The sequence below is a fragment of the Ahaetulla prasina genome, chromosome 2 (assembly GCF_028640845.1).
Source record: "Ahaetulla prasina isolate Xishuangbanna chromosome 2, ASM2864084v1, whole genome shotgun sequence".
Lineage (NCBI taxonomy): Eukaryota > Metazoa > Chordata > Lepidosauria > Squamata > Colubridae > Ahaetulla > Ahaetulla prasina.
This window is the reverse complement of record NC_080540.1, coordinates 105,914,791-105,930,674: the sequence shown is the minus strand read 5'-3', so window position 1 is coordinate 105,930,674 and position 15,884 is coordinate 105,914,791. Positions and strand designations below refer to the sequence as shown.

The following is a 15,884-nucleotide window of genomic DNA, read 5'->3' as shown; positions in this document are numbered from 1 at the left end:
TTGTTCAGCTCTTTTTCTAAAAACTTGAACATGTAGGAAAGTCTTAAGTCAAGAAAACGTAGGTCTATTTTATGATCATATTGATATTTTTTTTAGTTCTGAATTTATTTTTGCTGACTTACCATAGACAGAATTAAGAGATCCTGTATTTCTTAGAGGGCCTTCATGTAATTGCTTCATATATATGGGGAGGTATATGTGTATAATTCAAGTTATAAGTGTATATACCAATTAATATATTGACATTTAATAAACGTACTAAATTTGCTAATTTTATGAATAAATGTTAGGGATAAGCAGAACTATCCACAATGCATGTAATGTTATTATTGCAGCAAAGAGAATTTAAATGAGTAAAGAATAATATGGAAAAAATGACTATTACAATTCTTTATAGTGTATTTTAGGAAACAAATGAGAAAAGAAAATGTTGCATCTCTAGCCCTGAACTTCTGCTTAATTCAAAGCAATAATTCCTAACTTGGAGTCACAAGTGATAACCGACGTATTTGATTTGATTTATATCTTGGATTCCTTCCCTGAACTCAAGGTTATACAAACAGAATTCTCTTCTGCATTTTTCCCCAAGTCAGTTATGTTGTGACGTTGGTGGGATTGACAGTGATTGACCCAAGGCTGCCCACTGTGTTCTGTGGATGAACCTGACCTTGAAACTCCCCAGCTAGTCTTGTGCTTCATTTCTTTACCAGAATCAACGGCTGTTATATCTGACCATTTGCCACACTGGCTGGAGAGGGCAGGATGTCATTCCACAGAATCTAGAAATGAAAGATACTACTTAAAGGTTCCTGTTTGTTACCTAACTCGTATCTCTGTCTCTTGGTACCTCAGTAATTTACAGTTCACAAACGGAAAATCAGAACAGCCTCTTTGTAAAGGTGGCATATTGAGCAAGTAAGTTTTAAAAACACATTTATGTCAGTGTATTATTTTAAGTGCAAATGACTGAGTTTGCGGACCACAAGTGATCAATATAATGCATTTCTACTTGGCACAGAAAAGGAAGTTATGTCTGACCAGAGCGACTATCAAATCTAATCATGCGGATAATTCATTAGATCATTTCAATAAGCTGAAAATGTTCATCACTTTCTGAGTTCAGATTTAACTTGGAGAAGCCAGGTTACACCCCATACACAGTATAAGGCTTCCTCTCTCACCCTTATGTTACGTTCTTATGTTGTGCATGATTTCCAGCAAGTTCAGTCTCAAAGGAAGCTTTTTCTGAGAGTTCTCTGAAAGCAAACGACGTAAACCACAGAAAGGAAAGAGCCACAGCTCTTACAAGGGGCTCACAGTTTCTCACAAGTGAAAAGTTTGTTAATAACAGCTCACCAAATTGTTCAGTTCACAGGACAGCCTTCTGCTAAGGTGAGTTGGGCCAGAGAGGCAGGCAAATCTTTCAAAAGAAATTAAAATACAAAACAATTATCTTTAACCTGTATAGTAATAGCATAACCGAGTCTTTGACTGTGTGTATTTATGTAGGTACCAAAGTACCACCAGCAAACTCAGAAATCTCACGGTGTATGAATGAAGTCTCTATACAAGACTCCGTACAAACAGAAAAATAAACATTGAGGATGAAACATGATTACTGAACACAGAATTAATACTTGGTGTTTGGGAGTGTCCAGAATTGAAAGCTGAGTGGAAAAGGGAATGACTTTGGGTATTCTGGAAGGTGGCAGGACTGAAGAGAACTCTGAAAAAGGAACACTCAATGTTATAACTCTAGCCTGCAGTTGTCACATGTTTACATATGCATGGATGCCCCTTGTTTTGAGTTTCTTGACCCTTGTCAATTGAACAGAATAGTTTATTATTATTCCCCCCCCCCCAATATTTACCAATCACATTTGTATAGCCACCCATTTTACCAAAAGAGACTCAGGGCAACACACAACACATAAAGGCCACAAATATAAAAAATGACATAGATTTTAAAAAATTTTAAAAAAGATTTGCATTAAGCAAGAAACACAGGTAAAAAAACAAATACAATAAATGTGTTCTTTCCTAAAAAAAATAGAGGGGGGGGAACAGTAGATGTTTTAATCACTGTCCATCTGAAATGAAAGGAAGTTTGCTTCCTGATAGAGGCCAGCACAGAACAAGCTAAGGCGTGCATGAGAACCTTTGCATTGGGTGAGTCTTACTCCGTGGAATGAGTTTTTAAAAGTATGTCTATAACATAGAAAAAGCCATGTCTAAAGGTAGTTCATCAGGTCAAAGTTTTCATTTCTTTATATATCCAGAGAGGGAGAGAATTTTTCAATTTAGTAAAATTATACAAAAATAAAAAGAAATAGAAAGTCAAATAGAAAAAGTAAATAAGAAAGAAAAGAAAACATGCAACTATGCCTTCTGTTTTCTATCCAGTAATTGCCATCTTTAATTTCTCCCCATCTTCTTCATCCTTTTTAAATTCCTGAGTTCTGAAATCATGAATTCAATCTTTTTTACTTTCAGCAAAAAATGCACATAATCTTTGTAATCTTTCATTACATTGCCATTTTTTTCTCTGACTAGTGAAAGCTTCCATTTCTGCTCTAGCTGTTGTCCATCATACACCATATGCTATGAAATCATTTTCATACAGCATTGAACAGATGGAAGATGAAGAAATGTAATATATTTTGTAAAGCCTTTGGAAAGCATACTGAAAATAACTTTTGAGTGTTGTACTTCGCCCTGAGGACAAGATGTATCACAGAAGTTGGTTGACTTAATATATAACTTCAATGATCTGTGTTTCTATTTTTCACACTTTCGCGAATTTAGAAATTGTGATAGAAATATTCTATTAGACAATCAGAATAACAACTGAATTCATGATCAGGCAGCAAGGTCTCTGTCACTGTAAACGGTCATACGGTTTATTCTGCCTCTTCATTCCCTGACTGAATAGCTGTTCTACAATTGATCTCCTTTTGCTCTATAGTTACTGCTTTAGAAGTAACTGGGAAATTAGAATAATGAAATGTGTAATAATTAACAGGCATTAAAAGGCATGCAAAACAAGCTATTAACATATTTCGGCCTCTGTTATCTGGCAAATAAGATTTGTTGCAAATATGAGTCTGGAAAATGTATGGGATGAATAGATACAGTAAGTAATGGAGTAATGGGGTAGGGTGTCAGAAGACAGACTTGAGAATGAATACAAAAATATGAATTCTGTCTTGTGATTTTTGTTGCTTGGCTCAACAGATGCTTCCTTCCCTTGCAGAGTATCAATCCATTTACTGTCCTGGAACAGGTTTCTTTTTTTCTTTTTTACTTTTTTTTTAAATTTTATTTATTAGTTTGTCAAACATGTACAAGATAGCAGGTATAAATATGAACATGGACATGAACGAAGGAAATGAATACAAATAAATGGGGACAGTAGGACAGGGATGGTAGGCAGGGTGCACGCCCCCTTTACGGACCTCATGGGAATGGGGTGAGGTCCATGGTAGAAAGTTTAAGGTTGAAGCTGTGGGGTTTGAAGATGTAACAATGGAGTTGGGTAGATTATTCCTGGCGTTGACCATTCTGTTGCTGAAGTTGTATTTTCTGCAATCGAGTTTGGAGAAAGTTTGAAAAACTTTCTGCAAAAGTTTTTCATACAAAATGCCATTCTTGATCTTTGTGTGACATTCCAGGCCATGGTCCAAAAAATAGTGGGTTTGGATAGGCTGAAAAGTACATTTGTTTTCATTTTATTTACCTTTTGATACATTAAAATAATAATTTGGTAACAATTTTGGAAAGTTCCTAAAGAGTACACTGCTGGTTCATGAGGAATGGAGTTTCAGGCTGCATACTCCCGTTATCAGTTTGTATAATCTCTTCATAAAGGTGCTAGCAAGAGTTGCTTAAAAAGAAAGAGAAACTGACAAAAAGTCAAGATTCGTTTACTCTCTGTGGCTTTTTCCCCCCCTGGCTTAACAAAAGATGATTTTGAAAAACTGATTTAGGATGCTATCTGAGCACAGTTCCTACAGTCATGCCAACACATAATCCAGAAAAGATGTTGTACAGTATTTGGAGGATTATCAATAACGTTAGTTCCTTATTATAGTGGATCTCTTAAAGTTGGTGCCTAACCAGTATCATTGGGATCTTAAGGAGAAAGAAAGCCCAGTTGCCTTTTGAAAAACACCTTGGGACAACCACGACCTGGATGATTGACCATCTCCCTATACACTAGGATCTTAGTTTGTTTCCTCCAGTTGGAAATCCTTGTCCTTCACTTGTCATTTGGTGGTAGTTCTGTGATGAGTAGAACTGTATTCTGCTACTCCAAGCCAATAGTTCTGCACCCTGTGGTGAGCGAGAGCAGATCTTTCTACCATTTGATGCACGTAGTTTCCTGTACTAAGTTCCACATAGTAAGCCTGAGTATTTCCCGGTGCTTTCTAATTTTTTGTTTTGCTAGCACAAACTACATTTCTCTAAAAGGAAGTACAATAACATTTAAAAAAAGAAAATAACATTATTTACTTTTTTCTCCCTCCCCACCTTGCCCTCTTTTTAGAAAGAGATGGGATGATGCAAAGGTACAAACTCAGCTTCAGCCTCCAAAATGCGTCTTTCTAAACAGCACTATAAAATCATAGTAGCCAACATATTCCTGCATTTCCAATGTTGTCCTCACTCAAGCACACCTTGAATGTTTATCTTGGGCACAAATGCCATTATAAACTGTCTGTGAAGATATTATAAACAAAAATTCTAAAAAGAGAAAGCAATAATGTAGACAACAAGCCCTTAGAATTTTCCAGCGAAGCTCATTCAGCCCACAACACTCATCACCCGATGTGGGCCTTGCAGAAGATTCTGGATGGAAAGTATTCAAGTAAAGAGAGAGTTATATATTACATTTAGCATATTAGACAAAGATGGGGAGCATATGGTCTTGTGCTGTATTTTAGATTGGTTAAGTTTATTCAGTAAGACTGTTACTATCTTAGCTATTCATCTGTTTGTATATGTGTACCTCTGTTTATCACAAAAAGCTTGTCCTAAGTATCCCTTTTTGTCAACTGGAGAAAAACTATTTGTGGATGATACGTGTAATCACTGACTGATTGTCCCCATGCCTTGGCAGATTACCTGGATACTGACCTGGGAAATGAGGCAGTCTAGAGAAACTCAACCAGGATTTTATGCATTGTCCTCTCTTGCTCGGTACATTCCTCATTCCTGCATATTTTGGCCAAATTAAGAGAGATAGCCCTGAGAATTGGGTTCAGATAACCAAGGGAGCAGAACCAGATATCATTGTCTAAATGGGCAGGAGGGCAATGCTGGTCAGGACTATTTTCAAAAAGCTTTCAGAACTGATGTTCAAACTTTATAGAGACTGCTGGGCTTTGCCTGGCTTAGTTGACCATATTCAAATCAGTAATGAGATCTAGTTCAGTTTTCCTCTAGTAAAGGGATCTCCAAATTTGTCAACTTTAACACTTGAGGACTTTGATTCCCAGAATTCAACAGCCAGCATTGGTGGCTGAAAAATTCTGGGAGTTGAAGTCCACAAGTCTTAAAGTTACCAGGTTTGGCGTACCCTGCTCTGTAACCTGTATCAGTCTCTAGCTAATCAAGACAGCAGCATTTGGAAAACAAGTGTCCTAAAAGAGTTCATTTGTCAAATTTGGTTAAGAAATGAAGTGCCAGATGCAGAAAAGGCAAAGTATAAGAGACTGTCTGGTAGTTTGCTTAATTTAAACTACTTCAGTGTTTGTCACCCTTCAACTCAACTCAAGCTATCTAGAGAAGTTTATAAAAAAGAATTACTCCATATAACTTGAAGAGTTCTACGTTTTCAGTTTACAATACAATCCATTTACAATATTTGGACACCAGGTGATAATCATTTTGCCCATATATCTTTGATCCATCCTGCTTTAAACTGTTAAAATACTTTGAGCCATTACATTACTACCTTTTGCTCCACAGCTCCACTTTCTACTCTGGATGTTCTGATAGTGAAGGCTTTGAACAACACTTACGAATTGCTTAGAATTGTTTAAACTGGACAGACATCCAGTTTAATCTTGAGGTTCACATAATAATGCTTGCCAGTAAATGGGCTGCAAACATTCTTACATATACAGATGTACGTACATCTAAGTACATATGCAGATTTGAATACATGTAGATTTTAACTGCTTAGCAACTTGGTCAGAAACCTAATGTTGGAATCTGCCTCATCCTGTAAGCTACTCAGCTATGGTTTAGACCAGGGGTCTCCAACCTTGGCAACTTTAAGACTTGTGGACTTCAACTCCCAGAGTTCCTCAGCCAGCTTTGCTGGCTGAGGAACTCTGGGAGTTGAAATCCACAAGTCTTAAAGTTGCTAAGTTTGGAGACCCCTGGTTTAGACTGTTCCACATGTGCAAAAATGGTAATTTATGTCATACCAGTGGCTTTGACAAAAAAAAAAAGATGCATTTACCTTTTCCCTGTAATCCCTCAACATGGTAGTTGCTCAGTGATGGGTTTCAGATGGAGCTGCCTTCAGAGATTTGATTGCTGCCTTGATCATGTAGTTAATTTGATTAATTCCCATAATTCCATATATGGGACATATATGTTTTGACATTTCATGACACATTTTAGTATGTTCTCATGTACCAATTACACCAGGGTTATTGTTTGGTACAATAATCATAGCCCAAAATTGCTATTCCAGGTGTGTGGAATAGCACTCATCCATTTCTCACATAGAAGGTAATGTTCCTTTTGCTTTTATATTACAGGCCATAAACAGAGAGACCGGAGCCTTAGCTGCTGCCAAAGTTATTGAGACCAAAAGTGAAGATGAGCTGGAAGATTATATGGTGGAAATAGAGATTCTTGCTACTTGTGATCACCCACACATTGTAAAACTGCTAGGGTCCTTTTATTATGACAGCAAATTATGGGTAAGAGGTCTCTATAATGCAGTGTTCTCCTTTTTTCAGGTCATTATATTTATTCAAGAATGTTAACATTTTGTGAGTGTACAAGATTATGCACAAGCAGGTATATGCCAATTATGTGTAGCTTGGTCTTCTTGAAGCTGTTTATTGAATACTTTCATATAATATTTTGCTTAAAACATTTTTTCCAGAAATATGGCTAAAAGTTGTTATGTGGAATTCATATTTGCTTGTGGTCCTGCTTCATACTATTAATCTTAATTTGCATTGAGACAGACCTTCCTTTTGTACTATCAGTGTTTCAGAGCTTCCTTGTGCCTATTCTTACAAATCTGTATGCATTTCTGTATGCATCTTTTTTTTATAGCTGAACTTTGTTTTATTCAAACCAGGGGTGAAATGCTCCCAGTTCGGACCGGATCAGCCAATCCGGTAGCAATGGCGGCGGGTGGTTCGGAGAACCGGTAGCAAAAATCCCTGCCCCCTCCACCCATGCCCACCCAATCATCCGGTCAGTCGCTTGCCCGCTTGCCGCTTCTTTTAAAAAATGCTTTTAAACGGTAAAAAAAAGGCTCTGACAATTACAGCTGAGCTGTGCGATCATCAGAGCCTTTTTTTAACTTTTAAAAGCATTTTTACAACCTATTCAGCCGATGTTCACAATGCTTTTAAAAGAAAAAAAAAGATCACGTGCCACAGCTGATCACCCCACCACCCCCACCCCGTGTGCTGTTCTACTTACCCCATGCCTTCTTTTGGCATGTACTGCATGCGCACACCTCTCATTTGGTGCAGGGTGTGCTATGCAGGGTGCAAACTGGTAGTAAACTGGTTCAGATTTCACCCCTGATTAACTCTTGTGGGCTCAGACTTTGAATTGTTAACCAGATTATAAATTCTGACTAAATGCTGTTTTGTTTCAAGTTTCAACAAAGCCATAAACTGGTTCTCAATACCTCTACCTTACAAGGATCATCCTTCACAGCATTGTAGTTGGGACTTTCTAACTGGATGATTGTTTAATCAACAGAAGTTTCTTATATTAAACTTTATTACAGAAAAAAGTTCAGTGAAATTTCTAGGATGCAGAAGATAGGCTCTACATTGCAACAGGAACCTTGGCAATTAGGATAAGAGCAAAATCAATCTTCTGTGGCAGTTATGTATTTAAAACCACTAAATTGCACTCTTCTTAAGTAGAGAAAAGTTGCAAGATATGTCGAGGAAAGGAACCTCCCAGGTTCACATGAATATAACTGAAAATAAAATTTGGAGATTTGGGGTGGGAATTAGTCATATGAAGCCTTGGGGAGGAAGAAATTTAAGAACAGGAATGAAGTGGGCTTTTTGGAAAGGCTGATTATTCACAGATCATCCACCCTCATCTGACCACCTTCCATTTGGATTCTGAAAACTTTTTCTTAGAAAGAACTTCATGTTTAAACAAATGCTCTGTTGTTCAGGATTTCTTTAAAGCGATAAAGATTAGCATGTTTTCTCCTTCTCTAAAATGACTGACATTCTGAGCTGGGATGCAGTTGGGAGTTGCCTAAAAGCAACTTTAAAAATAATGGAGCAGAGACAGGCAAATTCTTGTTCACTCAATTTTTCATTTGTTCTGTTTTTTTCTTGCTCCTAATGGGAATATCTTTGTCCAATGGTTTCCATATTTTGAGTCTTATGCTATCTCTGTGAGCTGCTTTTGCTCAGTTTTGAACCAGACTTTCATTTTTGAAGATTTTTCTGATGTATTTTTATTTTGTCATAACTTATTAGGCTTAATATATCTTCCCTAGTCCAAAAAACTCTTTATTTCAATGTCCATTATATTTCTAATCGATCCAGTGATTTAAATTCTTGAGCTCTATTTCTTTTTCAGTTATTTTAGCTGCCTTGCTTAAAATCATTTCACGCATAACCCAGTCTTGTGCTGTTTCACTGCAGGCATGAATATTTCACCGTAGTGTTGAAATCCTAACAGATTGATTTTTAAAATCAATGCGCATCCTAGATGTGATGTCCCTATTGCAGCTTTCCCTCAAAAAAGATTAGTATTGTATATGAATAGGAATTCCAGCTGCCATCACTCACACAATTTAAATTGAATTAAATGCCTCAGTGGAAGTGGAATGTTTATATGTGATCATAGTTTCTTAACCTTGGCAACTTTAAGATGGGTGGACTTCAATAAGCACCAACTGGGGAATTCCGGGGGGTGAAATCCACCCACTTTAAAGTGGCTGAGATTGAGAAATACTGAACTAGTTGGAGCCCCAATAACAGACAAATGGACAACTTCCCCTATTGGATTTTCTGCAACTGTTTCCTCCTGTGTTTAGGTTTAGTTTACAGAAGTAGAACTTCAGGAACTGAAAGGCTAAAGTGCAGGCATGTGCTAAGAAGGAAGGGACTTTATAGTTCTCTGGAATTTTCCAGATGTCTCTAAATGATTTTTGAAACGTTCAAAAGGCAACTAGGCTTGACACACAAGCTCTGACATGTGTCTCATGGGCACAAATTGTCAAGCCTCTATGTTTTATTAATACAAATTGTTTTTTTTAAAAAAATGGCTGATTAAATTAGTGAAGTATATTAAAATGTTCAATTTGTTGATTAAAATATTTTTCTGGATTGAAGTGGATATCCATTCTGAGTAGGCATCCCTTGGTTTAGAAATTTATTTGCAATATAATAAAACAATGAACCTTCAGTTAAGATGTTGATTGCCAAATGAAGGGTCAAAGAAACACAGTTTATTATGCAAATAATAATTAAAAAGTTAAAGCAGCCTCCACAAAGGTGAATACCTTTTCATATATGAATAGTATTCATAGTATTCATATATGAATACTATACAGGTAATCCTCATTTAGCAACCATAATTGGGACAAACAACTTGATAATTAAGTGAAGCAACTGCTTTGAAGTGAAACCATGACTGGCATTATGCTTTAAAAGCAAAGCTTTACAGACCTGCATTGATTACAGTTACTTTTTCATCACTGTCATATCTATGAACAGTCATTGTCTGATCACTAAATGAAAACTACTTAAACCACCCTCCTACATTAATATTATGAATAATAATTTCAACACTATAACCTCCAATACTATATTCCTGAATTTATTTATTGCAATGAAAGGAGAAAGTGACATTTGGAAGATGTTGTTTAAATTAGTCCTCAAGGCTGAGTAATTTTATTGGCTGAATTCACCCAAAGATATATGAGCTAGCCAGAATTAAAAATATGAACTGTTGGCCCTTCATACCATAGTTTGGAATACTGCAGTGACAAACATGGTTTAGAACAAAGTGTGTGTCATTAAATATTGAAGGTAGTTTATAAGAGTTTGAAAACCCAAATGGGTGTAATCTATTCAGTTTTAGATTGTAATGCTAGATTTATTATTTTTCCCCCCTCCACCTGGGACTGTTTCCACGTTGTCTTCCTCTTGTAACTTGCTATTTGGGCTCAAGGGTGACATTCCCGGTTTTTTTTTTCCTGGTTGGTTATTGTGTTCGTTTGTTCAGGAAAAATAAGGCATTATGCTTAACATGCTGGTGAATGGTACTCTTGTATTGCAGCAGAATGATAGCAAAATGGAAGCAATCTGTTTCCCCAGGGAGTTAGCTATTTAAATTCCACCTACTGAATACTTGCATGCCAGACAAACTGCTGACATTTAACTTCCCCCAACCCCCAATTAGAATGTCTTTAGATTCTCTGAAGTTACCCCAAAGTGTGATGGTTTTATGAGATCACACAGATGCCTAGAAAGTGTGGGGAAGGCATTTGGCATTTCTACCAGACTCAGTTCCTGTTCAGTGACAATGAGGCTGGGATTAGTGACCCAGAGTAGTGGAAAACAGATCTCCTCTCTGTTGATGCTATCAATCACATTAGACATGGGAACTTTTACAGTCAGATAGTCAGGCATTGCTAGGCATTTGAAAGATATAGGACAGAACTCTACCAGCAAATTCTGGAAATAACAAAATGTGCTCAAAGTTGCTGCTCAGTTCCTCTCCTTTCCCTATAAATACACCTATAGGTCTCCAGGTTTTGGAAACTTGAAAAGTTAAGAATGCCCATCCCTCAAATAGCTACTGCATTTCATATATAAATGCAGAGATGGGAAGAAGAAAAACAATCTCCTAGAGACAATGTAAGACCCAGAGATAGTGGGGGACAAAGATTCAGAGGAAGAAAACAAAGCAGTCATCTTCTCTGAAGATAATTATCATTCTTTCCTTTCCCTTTACTCATCCTCTCACCTGCATTCAAACTGCTTTCTAAAATCCTTTTTGCAGATCATATTTTCTTTCACCCTTTTCTCAGACGCTCCATCACAAAACAGGAAAAATAGAGTAGCTTTCGCCTCTGTAGTGTGTAATGAGAAGATCACGCGTTTCCCATTTCTCTTGTAGGACAGATCATTGAGCATAGATGGGGTTGCAGAGCTGTTACAACAGGGTTGTCGAACTGGTGGCCTGCTCTGGGCCAGATGTGTCACACGCTGGCCACGCCCATGCCCGGTTTAGCAAAGGTGGAAAAAGTCATGCTGTGTCATGTGACGACGCCATGACGACGCGAGTTTGACACCCCTATGTTACAGGATGAGTCCATTTAGAGAGTGTAGTTCTGCATTCACTCTTTCAAATCAAAATCTTCTTGATCTTTTTACTTGATGCTTCCCCTGCCAGACTGCATTTCATCTTTGTTTTTAATAAGCACTTGGTACCAGTAAAACAGATTGTCCTTCTGTTGTACTGAAACCATTATTTTCCCTTTTTTTTTTTTTTTGAGGGTGGGCTGTCTTTCTTAGCTTGTGCAAGTGCCAGGGTTGTGGGAAAAGACAGCATATAGAAACAAATTGTGAGTGGGGTTACCTTGGTGTAAGGTACACAGTAGATTCTTGTCATCGTTATACTAGTCGTTATACTAATTCATCTTGTAGGTGACCCACTCTTTGGAGAACAGGCTGTAAGATGGTAGGAAGCTATTCTAGTCCCTTCACCTAACTCCAAATCTTCCCCACAGGTAATGTCTTTGTCTCTAGTAAGTGTGACCAAATTCTTCAATTCATCCTTTCTACCTTTATCAATTCTTCTTCAAATCTGGGGATCAAACTTGAAAGGTGAAATTCAGGACAGATCTCCCTTATGTCTACTTCTCGGGTCTGTTCTCTGATGAACTAGGATGATCAAAACTAAGGACTTTTGCTTTCACTGGTTTCAAGATCATTGTGACTGTTGCTAATCATTTCATCCATATTCTGTTTTCAGACAACATTGCTCTCTAATCTGTAATGTGTTTCATGCTGTTCCATTCTTCTAGAATATATTATTGGCCTCCTTGGCATCAAAGCTAATTAATGGACATGAATTCCCCTGAACTAGTCTAAATTAAGTATACTAAGAAGACCATTCTAAATATTGGCCTTCTGTGCTATATTTCTTCTGAAGCCTGCTATATACAGTAATTGTCTTTGAACCAACCATATGACAGGCAGCTTTGCTAGCAATGCTCTTTCATTCTTTATTCTTTCTTTTCCTGGCATGCAAAGCCTGTTGCTTGCCCAGAAATTACAACCACCCCTTAGTTAGGTCAGTATCTGCTGAGGCTCCTCAGTCTCAGATTTTTGTCTGCATCCACTGAGCCATGGAATTCACCCCATTTATCTCCTATGCTGATCCTTTTGAACCTGATATCTTTGCACCTGAAGATTTCTCAGGATATTGGATATCTCTCTTTGAGATCATCCCATAATGCTCAAGTTTGGAGCCAAGCACCCAGGTCTTCTACCAAGAACAGATTGATAATATATCTTTGGCCTTTGAGGTTCAGTAGTCTTCTGAATGTAGTTATCAGGCCCTCTAGCTAGAACTTAGCAAGATAGTAGGCTCCTTGCCTTGAACTCAACAGAATTTTCCCTCAGCATGGTATATCCGTCTAAGAATTTTAAATTCTATCTTAAGATGGAGTTGCTTTAAATGGTTGGTTGCCCTCTGTGAACCTATAGTGGAGGCCCTTCCACTATCTTAATTAGTGCATTTTCCCCACCTTTGTCATGATTTAGCCAAAATTTCAATTTTAAAACTACTAGAAGATACAACCAACTGTCTACCTTAGAAAAATTCTAGTTGCCCATGTAACTACCATAGCAGAGGACCAGAATACCAGTTAATCTAATATATTATTGTTTTTCCATCTATCATTCCATCTTTCAATCTTGCCAAAGCCAACTTCTGTGCCACTGACTCCCTGCCCCATCAATAATAACCTTAGAGGGAAAGAGGATGGGAGGAAAGGCAAAAGTCAGGAATGGGAGGGAAATATAACTCTTGATTATGGCTTGGTTGAATACAAAAGAACTCTGAGTACAGTTCTCTTTTTTTAAAAGAATAGAATTGAATCTTTATTGGACAATTCTTCTCAATCATCCCAAGTTCAAGATCTGCCATAGGTTACATTCTGGGAAATGCCTACTTGCCTGCCTGCCTGCCTATCTACAGTGTGTGTCTGTCTGTCTGTCTGTCTGTTTGTCAATCTATCTGGTTTAAGGCCTATTTAAGAAACTTTTAAAAAGCAAGGAAAAGCCTGTTTTTTCCGATTCTAGAATCTTGCATTCTAGAAAATTCCTTAGATGATCTCAATAGGGGTGGGAACAATGTAGAACATGGGTGTCAAACTCGCATCATCACGGTGTTGTCACGTGATGTATCGGGACTTTTTCTCCCTTTGCTAAACCAGGCAGGGACAGGGGCAGCACGTGACGCATCCAGCCTGTGGGCCGCAAATTTGACACCCCTGATATAGAAAAAGGTATCTCTCAAGTAGCTTGAATCCCAGCTGTTTAGGGCCTTATGGGTAATATCTTAAATCTTTGCATTTTTCCTGGGAACAATACAAACATGGTATAATCTCATTGTATTCTGGGGAGGGAGGGGAATAACTAAATCAGGCCAGTGTAGCTGACTGTCTGAAATGTTTCTCAGTCTAGGAAGACACCCCCCACCTCCAATACAATACCTTTCAATGGGGAAGTGGCACCCCAAGCAAGATCAAAGATAAGATATTATAGATCTGGATGGCTCAAATACCCATAGCCACTTAATTTTGGTTGAGCTGAGTTGGAGATGGTTTCTCACCATCCAAACCCACACACTCTAGGCACTGAGGCAGAAATTGGTAGCATCAGTTGACTGGCCTGGGATTGAAAGATATACTGCAGCATACTGATGTTTCCAAACTCAGGAGTTTCATGTAGATGTTGAAAAGGATTACATAAAGCAATCCATTCAAGAAATGTATATCTTGGTTTAAAAAGAGATGGAAATGGTATCAGCAGTTACATGACTGTGAACCTGACTTTGAACATTTGTGCCTTTAATTTGTTTTGTTGTTTTGTTTGTGGTTGTCATATACCATGTTTCCCCAAAAATAAAACTCTGTCTTATATTTTTTTGAACCCCGAAATAAGCACTTGGCCTTATTTTCAGGGAGGTCTTATTATTTTGGGGCATGTGGATTTTGGGGCTCCTCTTGCCATCTTATCTGATTTCCAAATCTGTGTTTAAATATTTTCAAGGAGGGCTTATTTTCAGGGAGAGGCTTATTTTAGTGCATGTGCTCAAAAGGCCGATTGGGCTTATTATCAGGGAATGTCTTATTTTCGGGAAAACAGGGTAGTTAAATAACTTCCTCTTATTAAGAGACATTATGTTAAATGACCATTTAATAAAATCTAGACTAAGAGACCAGAATGTAGAAAGCTGCTGTATGGCTCAAAATAAGGCAGACAGGTCCAGTGGTGGGTTTCAAATTTTTTTACTACTGGTTCTGTGGGCGTGGCTTGGTGGGCGTGGCATGGCATGGCTTGGTGGGCGTGGCAGGGGAAGGATACTGTAAAATCTCCATTCCCTCCTCAATCCAGCGGAAGGTTACTGTAAAATCCACATTTCCTCCCCATCAGCTGGGACTTGGGAGGCAGAGAATAGAGTGGGGTGGGGCCAGTCAGAATTTTTACAACTGGTTCTCTGAACTACTCGAAATTTTTGCTACCGGTTCTCCAGAATTGGTCAGAACCTGCTGAAACCCACCTCTGGACAGGTCATTGGTGTCTCAAACAAAAAAACAGTATTTTCCAGTATTGCGGTCTATCTCTGAGCTTTGATGGGGATTGTTTTCATCAGCTCAGAAAAAAAGCTCCTTTGTAAATATCAGGTTTTCTATTATTTTAGAATCAACCCATTTGATTCAGTTTTGTCTGTGTGTCTCATTGGAGTTTACTGCAGTATAGACGCTGGAAAAGAAATGTAATTAGAGCCGATGTATAAATTGGATGGTCAAGAAATCTAATTTAGTTCAGGGGTCTGAGGTTTTTTTGAACCAGAGGGCACGTTTTAATTTAGATAGTATGTTATGGGCACTGGAACAAGATGGTTGCTTTGGTGAATATGGCCAAATATTTAAAAAGCCTATTTATCAGAAATCAAACAACACATTGGATTATGGTCTTCCCACCTTTTTATAAAAGCTTTTTGAAAATGCAACCTTGAGGCTAGTGCTTTGCAACCTGCTAGCTTCTTAATTGTTATTATTGTGGAAGAAATACTATTTACCTGCAAACAAGAATTGGTGAGGCCACAAAATAGACAAAGTAATTGAAAATGAAGACAATAAAGTGTTCTGGCACTTTAGAATTCTCATAGAGAAGCACCTATGAGTAACAATTATTACTCAGAGTCACAAAAACATAAAACCAGATGGAGCCAGTGACCTTGGTAGGTACATTTTATTTATATATATAATTTCTGAAACTACTTGACTTCATAACAACTCTGGGAAGCATATCATATTAATAACAATTTGAGACAGCATAACAGATAGTAAAGGGTGATAAGCATCCAGAGAAAGCAATAAAGGGTGATAAGCATCCAGAGAA

At 37.7% G+C, this 15,884-nt stretch overlaps 1 protein-coding gene across 1 annotated transcript in view; it reads left to right on the top strand.

Moving 5' to 3' along the window:
* Window positions 1–15,884, top strand: part of STK10 (serine/threonine kinase 10) — a 90,525-nt gene that overhangs the window by 25,779 nt on the left and 48,862 nt on the right. The window contains exon 2 of the mRNA XM_058171313.1: window positions 6,774–6,938. Within this exon, the coding sequence (XP_058027296.1) occupies window positions 6,774–6,938 (165 nt within the window). The remainder of the gene's footprint in view (window positions 1–6,773; window positions 6,939–15,884) is intronic.